Raw genomic sequence first — 17120 nt, forward strand, 5'->3', positions numbered from 1 at the left:
AAACCACATACGAGAGAGGGCAGCAATTTAACTATCAAATTAATAATACTTGGAATGTGTTCAGGAAACAAATCTAACCATGGTAGAGACAGCCTTCTTGGTAACTTGCCTTAGAAAGCTCAATGTCTCAGTTCTGATGATCACTTAAATATGAACTTCATATAGAGGACTGAAATTTTCAAGAGTACTTTTACTATATAATCACGGAGAACAAAAAAAAATTGTTAAAGCCTCAATTCTAGAAATCCCATAACTGAACATTGCATAAATATCTGGGTAATAGAGACCATGTTCATATATACCCCCAAACTCGGCATCTACAATTAAAGGATATACTATTAAAAATAGCTCTCAAAGTATCTATTCTATGCATTACTCTAAGATCAGGGAGCAAATACATTAATTTTCACTATGGCATATAAGACCATAGTGGCAATTCATTCAAATATTTTGTATTTTTTTTTCAGTAGCTGTAAGCTAAAATGATTCAGTTGTAGAAAAAAATGAATACTTTTACCAACTGGGTTTTCCTATGATATGTGATGAGCTGTAGTGTTCTTATATAAAGACTAACACAAGAAAGGGGACACTATCTTTAATAAAGTCTGGAATTAAAAAGTCACTTAATAAAATTTTAGAGTTGTTTTATCACATCAAAAAAGTTTACATGCAGGTCATAGTTCTATTTTTTTTCCCATAGAAAATGAAATCTATGTGTTAAAACCCACAAAACTGTTACTGCCAGCTGTGTTGAGTTCTGAAGGGGATGCATAAAGGAAAAAAGTTAATCCAAAAAAACCAAAAAAACAAACAAAAAACCCAACCCCAAACAAAAACCAAACCAACCCCACTTCTTGAAATATCAAAGAAATGTGTCAAAATAATTTCAAACAATGAAAATATATATATTTATATATTTATAATTCAGGGCCCTCAAAAGAAATCATGGTCATTAAGAACAAAGTTTTGAGTCATTATGAAAAGAGCCAAACTTTAAACATCTCTAGTAAGATGCGATTAGGAAACTGGCATTAGACCCCCAAACACAGTTACGTGAAAATCACCTTTAAAATGTTAAGTTCTTTAGGAAAAAGGCAGCATTCAATTCATCATCAGATCTACTATTCAATGACTTGATTATGGCCCCCAAATATCATGCATGTGCCCAGACAGCTGAAGGTCGTCGATTGCATCTGAGGGAGGACTTAGGGACATTCCCATGAATGCTGTACCACTTAGGAAGCCAAAAGCAGCTCCCAGCATGCTTCCCTCCCTCATCCCCCACACACCCTCAAAGCGCTAGAGGGCCATGCAAACGGACTGGGACGGTGATGGAGAAACATCACCTTCACATGAGACTGTTCACCCACTGTCGCAGTCTACCAGAATCCCTTCAGAGTGAAACACGTGACATGACCAAAAAAGGAACTCGATGCAATTTGGTTTAAATGCCAGCGTCTTCAAGAACCTCTCTGACATTTCAGTTACAAATAATTGAAGATCCTTTTTTACAAAGAAAATTTCGACTCCCTCTTAATCAACTACTTTATATGAAGAAAAAAGGCATTGTTACAATGGCTCAAAACGGTTCTTCTCAGATTATGTGGTGACAGGGTCAGTTCAGATTCTAACTAGCAAATGTCTTCCCCATGTCTTCCTTCCCTTTGTATTTCCTCTTCCCATGTGTGAACGGTATATACCTGTATTTTATCATATGCTGCAAGAGAAAGATAATTCAGTTACTTACAGGTACAAAGGTTCCCAACAGAGCACATATCCCCTAATAATCTACGGGACCAAACTCCTTCAATGTCCCTTCCGCATCTTTTAGGGAGGAGTAATCCATGAAATTATGACCCACCCTGTCACTGTCCTGTCACTACGGTAACAATGTCATCTTTATGGACTGATCTGGCACCACACTCCAGAGGGACAAAAGTTGTCTCAGGGCTGGGAGAGAAGCAGAAGCAGGCCAGCACAGTCTGAGACAAGGTGCTGCAGTATAAGATAAACCACTGTGGCCACGAAAGCGTGTGTGTAATTCCCAAGTGGCAAATTCTCTGCTCTAAAAGGGGCTCCTGACATTTGGTAATATGGTCAGGGCAAGTCAGAGCAAGTCAGAGCCTCAGAGAAGGGCGGCCCAGATAAACAGCTGTAAGCAAGTTACTGTTAAATGCTAAGTAACTTACCGAAAGGTAAAGGATGGCTACCGCACTACTCCAAAAACTACCTTTGCATCACTTATATTATTGATGCATATTCTCACCAGTAGGTGATCTCGCTCTTCACCTCTGCCTCTCTGAACTTCTAGCTTCCTTTAAGGGTCAGCTCAATCATCATCCTCTACTTGAAGTATTTCCTGGTTTCCTAACTGCTGGGATCCCACCTCAAACTATCCTGTATTCTGTGTCCGTGCATCCGTGCATATGTGTGTGTGTGTGTGCGCGTGCCACTTGCTAGATTATAAATTCCTTGAGCGCGGAGAAGATATTTTCACTTCTGTCTCTGTATGTATCCACAGTGCCTGACACATAGTAGGTGCATAAAATGCAACCCTCCTCTCATTTGAAAACTGCAGCTGATTAGTGCTGCCACCTTTTGTGAGGTGCCCAGGGGTCAGTCACTTCTACTGGGCACAGTCCAACAACATCTGCTTGTTGAGTCTTACCTTTATTTGCCTCTTCATGGTGATACAGAAAAGCATGACAAAGTACATCACGAGGATCGGCCAGAACACTGGGACGTTGAAAGCGTCAAAAAACGTACAGATCATAGCAACGAGAATGCCCTTAGTAGCAGAATGCCTAAAAGCCAAGAGAGCAAAGATGAAGGCATCTGTTGCCACGCCAGCTGAGATCTGGCTACAGGGCTGCACGTTGGTGCCTCTGTGACCATCTCACAGCTCGAGAGGAAGGAATGTCAATCTACTCTGGGAAGCACGTCTCAAAATGTTGTCATTCATCTCTAAGAGCATCCGGCTACCAACTTATCATCATCATCATCATCATCATCATCACCACATCAGACTTATTCCCTAGCATATCCAATGTTTTTTCCAATTTATACTTAAGCAGAATGACAAAATTGCCCAATGGTAGTTACTCACTTAAAGCTGAACTCCACCAAAATCAGTGGGTTTCTGGCAGCACTTTGGACTGAGAATACATAACACATTACCACATTCACTGACATAGACACGATGGCTAAATCAGGAAACACTGCCTATATCTTATATCCCAGTATAATGATGGCACTAGCTATAGAAAAGAAACCCCTTCAGGTTATGGTAGTCCCCTTAAAGAAAGAAAATGCAGGCAGTTTTTTGTTTGTTTTTCCACCCAGAGATAAGTGAGATTACAATTAGTCCCTTAAAGGTCAACCATAAATGAAAGACTTAATTGGTCAAGATAATCCAAAAGTATGGACATTCATGGAAACCAAAATTACCACTCTAGACTTCACATTTACATTTCAACGTGCCTGGCTCAAAATTAAACACTGAGAATTCACTTACCAAAATTTAAATTCTGGAAGCCTTCGAATGAAAGGACGAAATTCCTCATTTTGTTTTGTTGGTAAGGAAGGCCCTTCATCTACAAAGTGACATATAACCAAACATGTAAATTTAATGTGAGACAGCCACATCATCCTTTCAAAAAAGCAACGTCCAGACTGCTATTAAAACAACATGTCTTGTAATCCTAAAATCCACTCGAGACTATCACTAAAATTAGTAAGTGCAAACTCCACACAGCTAAGTCTAGGGAGCGGTTATTCATTTTAAAATTGGTTCTTCTGTTTTACAAAAACATTAACAATACTGAGTCATGTGAGGGGATTCATTGTATACATCAGGTCCCCTGGTGCATTTTATATTTATTCAATTTACAAAACATTTCATGACACACCAGCAATTAGAGACAACGAGTTATAAGGACCACACGAAACAAAATACTGATTCCTATTCAATGCATTCCAAGACTCAAAACAGGTAACAAATAACAAATCTGTACATTTCATTCATAAGAACGAATCTCCCAAGGTCACTCATTCCCTTCCTAGTATTTTTCAAATGTCATCATTCAAAACAAAAAGGGGGGGGGGGTATAGGCAATGTTCTAACAGTGAGAAAAAAAATCACCTTTTTTGGTCAAAAAAACATAACATGAAGGTAAGCCTCTCTAGGAAATGAAAAGCTCAGAATAAACTGTCTTTCAAAGACTGCCTTATCTTCAGAAGGATCTTCCAGCAATAGTGCTGGGATTTACCCTTCATGAAGGAATCCTCCACCCTCCCTACTCTCTGGTAAAGACCCCCTTCCAGATCAACAGCCTGTTGCCAGGCAGCCAGGCAGAGTGAGCTAGGGTGACAGCGGGGTAACCATGGAATGGGGGCCACCTCCCACCCCCAGCAGCTGTTTTATGTAGAGGTCAAACCCCATCACTGAACAGGACTCTTAAAGAGCCAGCCAGTTTTCAAATCCAAATAAATAATCTGGAAACCTAACTTGTTTCTGGAGTATGGACCCAGACTGACAAGTGGCTTACAGTTTAGGAGCTGTCTGAAAGGTCCACTTCACCAACTGAAAAAAGTAAACAATGTAACTGGTGCCAACACCCAGGGTAGGGTAGGTAGGGCGGTAGTAATGAGCTGGAAGGGAGGGCAGATACTGTAAACTACCATTCCTAGCAACCTAACCTTCGGCTAAGGGCCTTAACTGCCAGGAAGAAATCTGACATTTGAGTGTCCAGGACAGAGGGATCTCGCCGGTTCCCCTATCACCAAACACTCCCAGACAACGGACTGACCCCAGCATACCTGAGTCTTCCATTAAGGAGGGATCTACCTTTGGCGAAAGGAAAGCTATGAAAAGATTGAGGTGGTAGATTCCCAAGGCGTATGTCACGATGTACCAACCCTGAGAGAACAAAACCAGAGGTTACAGACACATCTGCCCATTCAGCAGCTAGAGCGACCTCCCGAGCGCGAGGCCTATTCTTTTCTAAGGGGTTTGCGGTGGTTGAAGCCTCGGGAATCTTCTCTGACTTAATCATAAGCTATCTGCCCAGTTACATCACATGTGGGGGAGAGAAACAACATTGACTTCAGGTTAATTTACAGACCTCGCTACGTTGGGGTGTACAACCTAGAGCCCAAACTGCCAAGTTTTCCAAGGATACCATTAGGTCTAAATCTGTGCCTCTCAATCAAATGAAGAATTCTGAGAAGCCAACTAAGACTAGTATTAAGAAGCAGAAATACCGGTGACTCGGTGGACAGAGCTCCAGGCTGGGAGTCAGGAAGACCGAGGCTCAAATCTGACTCCAGACATTTATTAGCTGTGTGATCCCGAGCAAGGTATTTGTTTGCCTCAGTTTTCTCGTCTGTAAAATGGGCATAATAATGGCGCCTCCTTCCTAGGCTTGCTGTGGGGGTCAATGACAGAATATTTATAAAGCACTTAGCACAGTGATAGGCACATAGAAGGTGCTAGATAAATAATGACGATTACATGCATTATGCCTGGCAGTTAGTAATCTAATCCCAAACTCATGTTATCAGACACACCATAAAATGTATCCATCTTTGCTTGGTGGGAAAACTAGAACCAGAAGATCGGAATGACTTTTTTTTAAAGTCTTCAATGAGAACAAAGTACAGGAGAGAGGCAAGGACTTGGACAATACCTGTCTGCCGCAGGCTTCCTTTTAAACAAACCCATTTTAATAATGTCAAGTTCATCCAGTGAGAAAATGGTATAGTTTTATCTTACTGCATTAACTAAAATACCTGTATACATATCATCTGTGCAGAATGTTATGTGTAGTATTTAAGACTCAGTTATGACAGGTGAATGCTACTGAAGCCAGGAAGGGTGAAGATAAGGATCTGCATCACTATCAGTCGCCTATTTCTTAGTGACAATACAAAATTTTATCTTGCTTTTGCAAAAGGCCTCTCTGAAGATCTGTGGGAAAACTGGACAAAGCATGTTCATAGTGTCATTCTAGCAAAAATCACATAAAATATCCTAAGAATTCCTTTCAGTATTATTAATTATTCCCTGTTAGATTCAAGCTTTTAATAAGGATCAGAATATCTTGGAGATGCAAGGGGACTTTAAAGTTCTATTTCAATCCCCTCATTTGGAGATGACCAAACAACCGAAAAACTGAAAAAAAATGACGTGAAACAATTTGCCCATCACAGTGGCAGACTGACTCAAACCATGGTCTGACTCAAAAGTGCTGCCCCAAATTACTGCATGATTTAAAAGAAAAACCCACCTACTGTAACTTCTTTAGCATTATCTCCTGATAACACACACGTTTACAAACTTGAATATATATGTACAGTATATTGCATATATAAAGTACTACCAGAAATCAGTAGGCTGGCGGTATGGACACATTTGTGTTACACGGTCAGTCTGTTTCCTTCTTGCTGTGGCAGTTAGTCTAACGATGCCCTCCCTTGGAGATCACCTCCAATTTACCCTGTCCTGGTCTCGTTTGTATAAAGTTGCCTGCATGTGGTTACCCACCCTCCATCAGACTGTGACCCCTGGAGAGCAGGGTGTGTCTGTCTGCTGCCTTTCTCCGTATCCTCTGGGCTCAGCACGGTGCCTGAAACATGGCAGGGGCTTCCTAAATGCCTATTGATCTGAGCTATAATTACTTCAGTCTCGTGATCAATATAATGATGGTGGTAGAAACCGCTTTCATTAGACAACTGAACGTTTTGTGTACAAAGTGGGCCCTTCCAATGCTACTTCCCTTTAGTCATAATGCTGTTTGCACTGCCTAAGAGTCTTCTCTCCGTACTGGAGGGGTGAGAAGCAAGGAAAGATAAGTGACTGAGCTGAGCAGTTTATTTCCCAATAAAATCAAGTCAACAGTTTGCATCTGTATCAAATTCTGCATGGCAGATGTCAGAAGACCTAGGTTCAGACCATGGGTCCGCTAACTGGGCTTCCGTTTTCCCCATCACTAAAATGAGGGGCTGCACTAGATCTCTAAGACAGAGACATTCCTGTCTGAATCCTGGGATCCCAAATGCGTTTCCTGACAAACTCACTAGGGGCGAGGAACAAACAAGATACCCAGCTGTCCTCAGTGGCAATAAACAAATAACATTAAAGAATGTGAAACGCACAGGTCCATTTAATCTGATTTCCCACTGTCCAACGTCTCAATGTATATGCGTGCTATTTAAATTAAAATGACCAGCAGATAAATAAGAAGATAATCCATTTGTTTTTGAAGTTTGGGTTGAAATCTGACCATCTGACTGGGAATTTATGGGCTATGAGTTCCATTCTGGGTTTTGTCATAAGCTCACAAGCTATAGACGGCCCCAGGCCTGTTTTTTCATCTTTACATTTGGACCAGTGACATCGACTGTAAAATCTGTGATCACTCAATAAAGCAAAAAATTAACTACAAATAGAAAAATGTCACAAAAAGCCAGACCGTCCTCATACTTCAACTACCACCCATAATGCACTTGCAATTCCAAGCTCAAAGGACAACTCACAGCACAAGAACACTTCTTAAGGCCGGGGTCTCTTTAGGTTTTATTGTCCCTTAAACATATGGAAAGAGCATTGAGTGAGCATTTGCTACAATGGATTTCAGACGAACAAGATCATTGAAATCCAGATCTCATTTTTCCCCTCTTGACAGAAACTAAAAAGAGAAATCAAACAGTGCACTCTGAAGTTCACATCAAACAACCGTGCTGAGTTTACTCATGAGTCCAAAGCCAGAAGTTACAATTTAATGTTAAGAAGAGCTGGGCCTGTGGCTGCAACTCGAAAGGCTCCCCTTTCCCGGCACGACATAAAACGCCACATGGCCTGAATTTCATTATGAGCCTGGAATCTGGTGTCAACCTATGGTGAATGTCTCGAACGCGGCAGCTGTGTGAACCCTTCAGAAGTGCGTCCTGCAGTCCTTTCCTACTCTTCGTGACCCCTTTTGGCATTTTCTAAAGACACAAAAAACATCCCATGCGCCCTTGCACTTAGGTCTTCCAAAGGAAACACTGCAGACGTTGTGGCTAATTCATTTAAAGTGTTGTGGCATTCTCCAAGTTTGGAGTTGACAAGAGAAAAACAGATCCATTACAATTTCAAATTCCACCAAGAACAAAGTATTTGAAAAGTGAAATTAAATTCAACAAGAAGATAGTAAGTGCGTATTACGTGCGAGGCACCACGCTATGTACTATGGGCACAAAGGTGAAAACTGGCAGACCTCGCCCTGAACGAAGGTGAGGGGGTGTGTGTGTGTGTGTGTGTGTGTGTGTGTGTGTGTGTGTGTTGGGGAGGATGACACAGATACAAATAAATATGTGACAGGTGTATGTGGTAGACACAAAAGAGAGGCAAGGTAAAGGGCAAGGAAATGAGAAGAGAGCACTTTCACGGGGAAGGAAGATGGCACAGCAGAGCGCATACAGTGCTGGGCCTGGGTGAGTAAGACCTGAGTTCAAATATGGCCTCAGACACTGGCTAGCTCTATGACCCTGGACAAGTCACTTAACCTGTATTTGCATCCATTTTCTGAACTGTAAAATGGGGATAACAGCACCTTCCTCTCTGGCTTGTTGTAATGAAGTAATAATTCTGAAGTGCTGAGCAGAATGCCTAGCGCATAATTAAGTGCTCCATAAATGCTAACTATTGCAGTTACTACTATCACTAGCACTACTATTATTACTCTTATCAAGAGAGGTGGACATCCACGTTGGGCCTTGAAGAACTACGTGCAACGTGAGGTAAACCAAGGATAAACTGACACTCTCTGTCTGAACGGCCGGATCCAAAGAGTAGCCGTTAATGATTTTATGTCACTTTGAAGAGCACGGTGTCCCACAGATCAGGGCCAAGCCCTGTGCCGTGTAAGACGTTATCAGTGACTTCAGAAAAATGATAAGAGAAAGCAGGCTCATCAAATGTGTTGATGACGGCTCTGAAAGCGACAGGTAACATGCTGAATGACCATCAGGATTCCAAATCTCAACTGGCTAAATCCCTGGGCTCAATCTAATAGCATGAAATTCAGTAAGGATAAGCCAGCAGTCTTACACTTGGGTTTAAAAGCCCACTGTGCAGAAGAACAAAATGGTGAGGGCATGGCTAGGGAGCATTTTTCTGAAAAAGACCTGATGCCTCAGTGGATAAGGTGAGCCAAAGGTGTAGAGAGAGCTGCCAAGAAATCCTGGGCCACCCCGACAGGTGCAACTAGGACAGAGGAGCAGAGCAGCCCTGGCAGACCCCACCTGGAGTCTGTGTGCAGCCCTGCAGGCCACATTTTAACTACGTGACAGCTGAGTCTCCAGACAATGCGGAAGTGGACAAACAGTATGGTGAGGAGCCCGAGGGGGACACGAATGAGGATTAGCTCAAAGGACTGGGAATGTTCACCCAGGAGATGGGAAGACTCGGGAGGGGGCATGAGAGCCGCAAGAGGAACCTGACTGTTCTATTGGGCCCCAGACGCCACAACAAGCCACCATGGGGAGAAGCTGCCAACGCGCAAACCGCAGCTCAACACAACAATCCCAGTGTTCTAAAGTCGAAATCAGCTGCTTCAAGAGGTAACTTTCCCCTCCCTGGAGGCCTTCAGGTGAAGGCTGGACAACCAACTTACTGGGCGGGACAGAGAGGGGCTCTTTCTGACATACGTCAGGCTAGACGGCCAGAGATCTCCCTCCCTACTCTGAAATTCTGGCTTTTACCTAGCTAAAAGGTCTTCACTAACTTTTCATTAAAATACACACACACACACACACACACACACACACACTAGAATTTTCCTGAATTACTCAATTCAGTTTTTTTAACATGCTGCTCTTCTTCAATTTAATTTTTTGCCTTGTCAATGATTTATTGTGAGGCTGTTTGATTCTTGTATGATAATACTAAAAACACGTGAAGATGCCATATTCCACAAACACAGTAAACAAAAAAGACTACACTTTGGCTTATGAGGTCATAATTTTACCTGACTACAGGAACAGATTCGCTTTAACACCCTCTCTGGCCTAAAGTATTAAGGTAAAATTTATATTATATATTTGTATACTTACCATTATATACTTAAATAACAGTGTAATAATAGGCTATGCCAATGCACTGAAAAATCAATAAAAAAGGGGATGAGACAGACTTTTAAAGAAATTTACTGTTTACTGAAGAATGGTAACTGAATTGCATATCCCATCATAAATAAATCAATAAGCATTTATTAAGCACCCACTATCCTAATAAATACACAATTCCATGATATATCCAACACAGCCCCAACTAATACTGTTTTAAGTAAGACATCAATTGAATATCCATTATTATTTCAGTTTTTACCTACCTGTAATAGATAAACTCTAATCATGTAGATGAAACTTAGCCCCAAAGTTACAACCCATCGCACAGCTGTATAAGGAGTAGATTTGTCTAACCAGGACTGGTAAATCTAAAAAAGACAAAAATGGTTAAAATGTATATAGAATGTAACTCCTGTTAAGGAAAACCTTTAGTTTAAAGCATCTTTTCTTTACATATAAAACAATGCTCCAGAAACAGGCTTCATTCATTTTAAAATGCACGCACATGCGCACATACACACACACACACACACAAACACACAACTGGAATGCAGCAATTAGATCACAAATGAATTAACAACAAAAAACTGAAACACAAGGACTTTGCTACAAAAAATGCAACAAAGTTCATCTTGTACTTCTACTTGAGGCAACCTAGTTAATGAAATACCAAAAGAAACCTGTGATGAAGCAATCCAACTTATAAAGTAATTTTTTTCATATAATTCCTGAATTTTCATTACTAGGCCCCAGCATATTTCAAAAGGGAAAATGGAGACTTCAACCCATTTTTATTCAATGTACAAAAAAAAGAACAATCTGAAAATCAATTACATACTATTATGTATTCACACACATATATGCGTTTGTATATACATAGATATGTATATATGTATATCCTAAGGGGCAACAATCTTGATTAAAAATGTCACTATAATTATATAATTAATAATATGTTAATATTTGGTAACACTATCAGTAGCAGAGGACCAGCCAGTTCATAGACTGGATTCAATCCTGAAAGCTAAGTTTTAAAAATAAAATTGTATGGCATATAGGAAATTGTTGGCTGAACTTGTGACATTCAGATGTACTTTGAAATGTGGTTTCGCTGACTGTCCAGAGAGCCCAAGCATTAGTGTGCACGGGTGTCCCAATATTAAATACAAAGCCTTCCTTCCTTTACCAACGCCTCTCTCTCAAGCTACTATCCACTTCACTCCTCAACTAGACTCCTTCATCCCTTTACATTAGGGCTGTTTCTGAAGGACTTTCTGCAAGGTCACTAATGACACCTTATCGCCAAATGCAATGGGGCTTCTTTTCTCTCCTTCACTTTCCTAACCTGTTTGTGTAGCATCTGACAGGGCAGACCACCTTGCCACAGCTCCTTCCTTGGCTTCTGTAATGCACATTTCTGGTTTTCTTCCTTTCCCCAACCACTCCTCCTATGTCTCCCCTCTTCCTCCAAAGCCCTTATTGGCCTTCTGTCTCTCTTTCTCTCCTTCCTTTGGTGATCTTCTCTTCCCTCCACCCCTGCCCTCATCTATCTTCTCTATGTAGATGACTCTCAAACACCTGTCTGGAGGCACAGAGAACTCTGCTCTGAACATTTAACACTACTGTCTGGCTCTATGCCATTGTCCTAAGCCAGGAGTACCACCCTTTCCTTCCTCATCCTCATTCAATTCCCCTCTATCCTTACAGGTCCAACACAAACACCCTCTCTTCTATAAGCTCTTACCTCTTCCAACAACTTTCCCCATCACAAATCACATGGCCTTTCCATTATTTCCCTCACCCCACACTCCACCATTCTCATGTTTCTGGTCATCTGAAAATATCTGCCTCTACATTGTACTCAGCTCACTATTTCTTTTGCCAATTATTCCCCAGCATCTCATGTTTATTAAATAAATAAACCACTCAGCCAAACAATTATCAACAAACGTCGGCTATAGCAGTGGTAAAGAACACAAACATACTACCCTGGTCATCGTGGAACTTATATAATCTTGTTAGAGAACACAAACCCGTGAAATGCTCAATAACACAAAACTGAAATGATTTGATAAAACCGCCGCCAAAAGGCAATTAACTGATAAATAAATACAACATATTAGGAATTCAAAGAAAGAACAGACATTTGTGGACTAGAGTGGTAAGGGAAAGCTTCTGGGAGAAAAGATTTATACTACATCTCAAAGAATGAGCAGGACTTGGCTATACAGGAGGAATAAGTAAGGATAAAAGTACAGAGGCCAAGGGACAGCTAGGTGACGCAGTGGATAGAGCACCAGCACTGGAGTCAAGAGAACCTGAGTTCAAATCTGGCCTCAGACACATAACACTTACTAGCTGTGTGACCCTGGGCAAGTCACTTAACCCCAACTGCCTCACCAAAAAAAAATTACACAGGCCAAAGTGTTTTGTGGACAGCAATCAGATCATTTTAGGAAATAAAATGTAAACAAAAAGAATAATTCAAGAATTCCTTATCCCTCTCCATGTGGGCATTGATACTCAGAGATGCCTTAAGTCTATAATTAACAGTTTCAGGAATACAATTATAAATAATTGTTCAAAATAATTAGTCAATTATTTGCTCTTTCAATTACCCACATAAAACAAACCTGTCCAAGTCTTGTGAAAAATCTAAACACCACAGAAGGCTTCCCATGAACAGAATCTCCAACGCTGTCTCCTTCGGACATTCTGTTGCTGCAAACACATACAAAGTATTCATAAGTTAAAGAAACCCAGGATGTTTGAGCAGTATTCATAAGTCAATAAAATGTGCCTGGTGGCTGCATAAAAGTAATCCAGCTATACTAGTTCCAGGGTAAAATACCAACAGCAGACATTCCTTTTCATGCTGATATAGAAAAAGGCTCCTGGGCTGGGAAAATAAACTGCCCTACAGCTGGCAATTTTGATTAACACTGTCATCTTGAGGCACGTGGTATCACAGATTCTTCGCTCTCTAAAATAAAGAAACAATCAGACTGTCTGCTCAATCTCAGGAAATAAATATACAACATATTTGGCACCCAATCTTAATTTAGGATTTGTAACCTGTCTGCTTCCAAATATAAGATGCATATGTGGGCTTAATATAAAATATATGGGACTCAGTTGAGGTATCAGTTACTTTTGCTGAACTGCTTCTTTCCTCTTTTAAAAAAAAAAAAAACTTGTAAAAAGGGATGGCCCACCAGAGAGGGGAGTGGGAGAGAGCTATTCGGAAATGAGGATGTTAAAAACAGAAGAAAGCAATAAAGATGTTAAAACAGAAGTAAATACTTCTAAGTATAAACATTTTCCTCTCCTAATTTAAAAATAAAGAGTAGCATTTAAAAATAATTTCCTCTACTGAAAATACCAGGACTCTCAGTTCTATAAATCAGTTTTATTCTTAGTACTTAAAGAAAAACTATCATGTGTACTTCCTGGGAGGCGTCTCAGGTTTCTACTTGATAAAACAAGGGCAACAGCCTGTTCCTATGAACTTCATTAGGTTACTGTGAAACCACGAGAAATAAAAGAAGTGAAAGCTGTGCAGAAGCAAGGTGCTGAGCAATAAGGTCCTGCAACCATTTTAATATTAAGAAACCTAACATTATCATGAGTGGAAATGTCAGAAATAAAACTTAAGCCCTCTACCTGCCCTTTATCTTCTAGACCAAACTTAAACCAACGGAAATGCCTCACTTAGGACACATTTCCTTAAAAAGTCAGTTTTTGACATGTAAATCTGCTGGCTCCAGGGTACTGATTTAGATCTTTATAACAGGTCAGAATGGACTCTGAGCAGTGAAACTGTGCCACATCATCAAATTCAAATGGTTAAAAAAGTTCTGAATGTGACTCTATACTATTACTTCCTGGATCTATCACCAATGGGTGGAACAAAGTAATCTGGCACAATAATAATAAAAGCCACTTCAGCTTTAGGTAAAGCAAAGCCGAAAAGCAAAAATGTTAAACTGTGGCTGTGTATGAAACTTTAGGAAGCAACTTCTATTTCACTAACATTTGGGAAGAGGAAAAAAAAAAGCTGTTCTAAAGAGAGGATAAATGGCTATCTAGGAGTAGCTCTCCTACCAGGTCTGCCTAGAATAGGGTTCCTTTGGTAATGGCTTCAAAGCCTGCTGAGAAAGACTAAAAAGTCCTAGGACAAGACGCTCTAATAATTTTTGTAGCTTTTTAAAAATGATTGTCTTGACAAATATGAATATTATGAACTGCTAGCTCCCTCAAAATTACAAAAAACTTTATAGTTGGGCAACTATAGTAGTTTAAACTTGCCGAGTGACATATTAAATAAAATGCCTAGAAATCCCAATACCTAAGGTACTTACTACCTCATCTTTTCACTGTTATCTGTGAAAGGTTACAAAGATTCATTAGCCACTGGCCTGTTTTATATATTACAGAGAAGTCTTCAGTGGTTACCCATTGTTAGTCATTGTCTCCACAATCTTCCTCAGTCTTACAAAGGTATACAATGACAACACTATTTAGCCAAAGGGGAGGGAAATCATTAAATTGTATTTCACAATATTAAAACACAAGACAAATGCTTCAAGATTTTTTTTTATAATTTCAGTGCAGTGGCTATAGAAAGTGGCTAAGAAAAAAAATAAGGCTAGTTTCAAAATACTACCAACAAATGTCTCAAATCATTTAATATACCATACTAAACTGGAAAATTTCAGGATTGTCCAACTTCAAAGATACTTAAACAGTTTGGGGAAAGAATCTTAGTAAAAGCAAGCACTTGTTTCAATCAGTTTTAGCTCCCCAAGTGAATAAATCAATTTCCTTATTTGTTTTGCAACTATGGGCCATGGGCTAGACATTATAATAGAGGAATTCAGATATGCCCTGGAAATAAAAGTGATTCTGACAATTTCTAGTCTGACACACAGGTTACAACAGTTCTTAAAAACAAAGAAAAAAACAAGTGGTTAATTAGAAGGTTTAAACGCTGAGCTGATGTCTTCACTTCTTGGGCAATTGCTTTAACCAACAGCGAAAGGATCACAACTTTACATACAAGCAATACCGAAAGTCTACTCTATTTTGAAATTAACAGAAATAAAGCCAATAAAGTCTTCACAAAATTTAGGAAGCAGGCTATGTTAACAGCTATAGCGATCCAAAACCCAAAATCTAAGTTAGTAAAAGAAATTATCCAAAACGCAATCATCCAAAAAAATCCAAACATTATTAAGCTCCAACTAGGAGCAACACAGCTACAAATGGAAGTGTGCTACCTTTGGTTTTGCAGACGTTGCTGCTGTAATTAACTGAGTAACGACCAGACATATCTCTTTAAGACATCTTTCCAATATTATTTGGACAACTGTTTTCCCCTCTTTTTTTTTTTGAAGCAACTCAACAATTCACGTAGCCTATTAAAACAATTAAGTGCTCCAGACATGAAATGAGGTTCCCAACTGTTTCCAGTATCCAAAATCCACGGAAGCTCCTGGGAGGCTGGGCTCAAGCTGACCTAATTATCATCTCAGCCCTGTGTGCCTACATAGACACAAGTACGTTTACTTAGCATGTCATATATAATATGTATATGTATGTGCATATCATATATAGTATGTATATTACCAATCAATATTTATTAAGCACCTACTCTGTGCACGGCACTGTGCTAAGGGCTGTTCTTTGGAGGCATCCTGTGCATGTGTGTCTCCACAGACTACATGCGCACACATACACACTACATGCGTGCACATATGTACATGACTCCAAGTCTCCGCAGAGTGTACACACATACACTGCCCGGTATACAGGCCCCTGCTGACCTACGTCCACAGACACATTGCACACAGCATGTGCACACCCAGTGTGCACGTTCCCTCCGCCTGCAGGACGCCCCACCACCGCTGACACGCGGGGCTCAGCGTGGGCACACTCGGACGTGGTCACAGACATGTAGACAATGTCTGGTAGGGAGAGCAGGGCAGTCCAGCCCCAGCGGCCTCCGCAGCCCCGGGTCACCGCCCGCCGCGCCCCCAGGCTCGGAGGAGAGGCCGCCGCTCCCGGCCCGACCCCGGCATCCTCCGGCCGGGAGGGGCGCGGCCGCCGACCCCCCCTGGGGTGCAGGCCCAGCCGCAGCCTCCGGCTCCGCCCCGGGCGGGCTGTCAGCTCCTGGGGGGGGTGCAGGAGGAGGGGCCGCCGCACTAGGCCCCGGCCTCGGCCCGAGCCCGGCCCCGCCGCCACGCAGCCGCCCAGCCCCGGCCAGGCCCCGGGCTCCTGCCCCGGCCATGCGCTAGGCCCCGCCTCCCCTGGCCCCGACCCCGCACCTCGCTGCGCCGCTGCGGCCGGGCCACGGCTCCCCTCAGGGCCACGGGAAGGAGGAGGAGGAGCGGCCCTGCCGCCGCCGGTTCGTTGGCTTCGGGAGGCTGCCGCCCGGCACTTCCGCCCCCCAGCCGCTCTTCCTGGGCATCCAAGATGGCACCCCACAGGAGGCGGGGCTGTCGGGCACCAGAGAGTTCCGCTTCCGGCGCCGGCAGCCGAGGCGTTGGGCCCTGCAGGAGCGGTCGCCGCCGGCAGGGACAGGGGAAAAAGGAAGAGGGAGCCAGGGGCGGGCCGCACAGGCGCACTGCGCTTCCTGAGGGAGGTTTTTGTTTTTTTTTTTCTTCCCTCTCGTCTTCCGGCCCCTCACCCTCCGCCTCCTCTATAGGTCATCGCCGGAGGTGGAGGCGGAAGCCACGCCCCTAGCAACCAAGGGCCCAATAGGAGAAGGGGCTGCGGTTGTTAAGGCAAACTGTGGCCGGCAAGATGGCCTCGGCTGGCAAGGAGCCTGAGGACTCCCGCTCGCCTTACCAGGGCTCGATGCGGAGGATGGTGCGGGACGGTAACGGCTGTGTGGGGGAGGCCCCCGGGGTCCGGGCAGAGGAAGGGTGGATGGGCCTGACCGACAGACAGGCAGACAAATTGTGACCTGAGACCGCTCCCCTTCATGGACCCCAGACCCCTTCCCTCAG

At 42.3% G+C, this 17120-nt stretch overlaps 2 protein-coding genes across 2 annotated transcripts in view; one reads left to right on the plus strand and one right to left on the minus strand.

Annotated features, from left to right (window-relative positions):
• Nucleotides 1–1531: 1531 nt before the first annotated feature.
• On the minus strand, nt 1532–16674 carry RER1 (retention in endoplasmic reticulum sorting receptor 1). Its single transcript, XM_020975817.2, has 7 exons — nt 16437–16674; nt 12744–12831; nt 10374–10478; nt 4819–4918; nt 3515–3593; nt 2669–2804; nt 1532–1717 (listed from the first exon to the last, which is right to left on the minus strand). The coding sequence occupies exons 2-7, from the start codon at nt 12822–12824 to the stop codon at nt 1628–1630; spliced, it is 591 nt and encodes a 196-aa protein (XP_020831476.1). The 5' UTR covers nt 12825–12831; nt 16437–16674; the 3' UTR covers nt 1532–1627.
• The window catches only part of MORN1 (MORN repeat containing 1), a 48696-nt gene continuing 48234 nt past the window's right edge, over nt 16659–17120 (plus strand). The window contains 1 exon segment of the mRNA XM_078146229.1: nt 16659–16990. Coding sequence (XP_078002355.1) covers nt 16915–16990 — 76 coding nt within the window. The 5' untranslated portion in view covers nt 16659–16914.

Source organism: Phascolarctos cinereus, unplaced genomic scaffold, assembly GCF_003287225.1.
Source record: "Phascolarctos cinereus isolate Bilbo 61053 unplaced genomic scaffold, phaCin_HiC Scaffold_726;HRSCAF=1367, whole genome shotgun sequence".
In the NCBI taxonomy this organism is placed as follows: Eukaryota; Metazoa; Chordata; class Mammalia; order Diprotodontia; family Phascolarctidae; genus Phascolarctos; species Phascolarctos cinereus.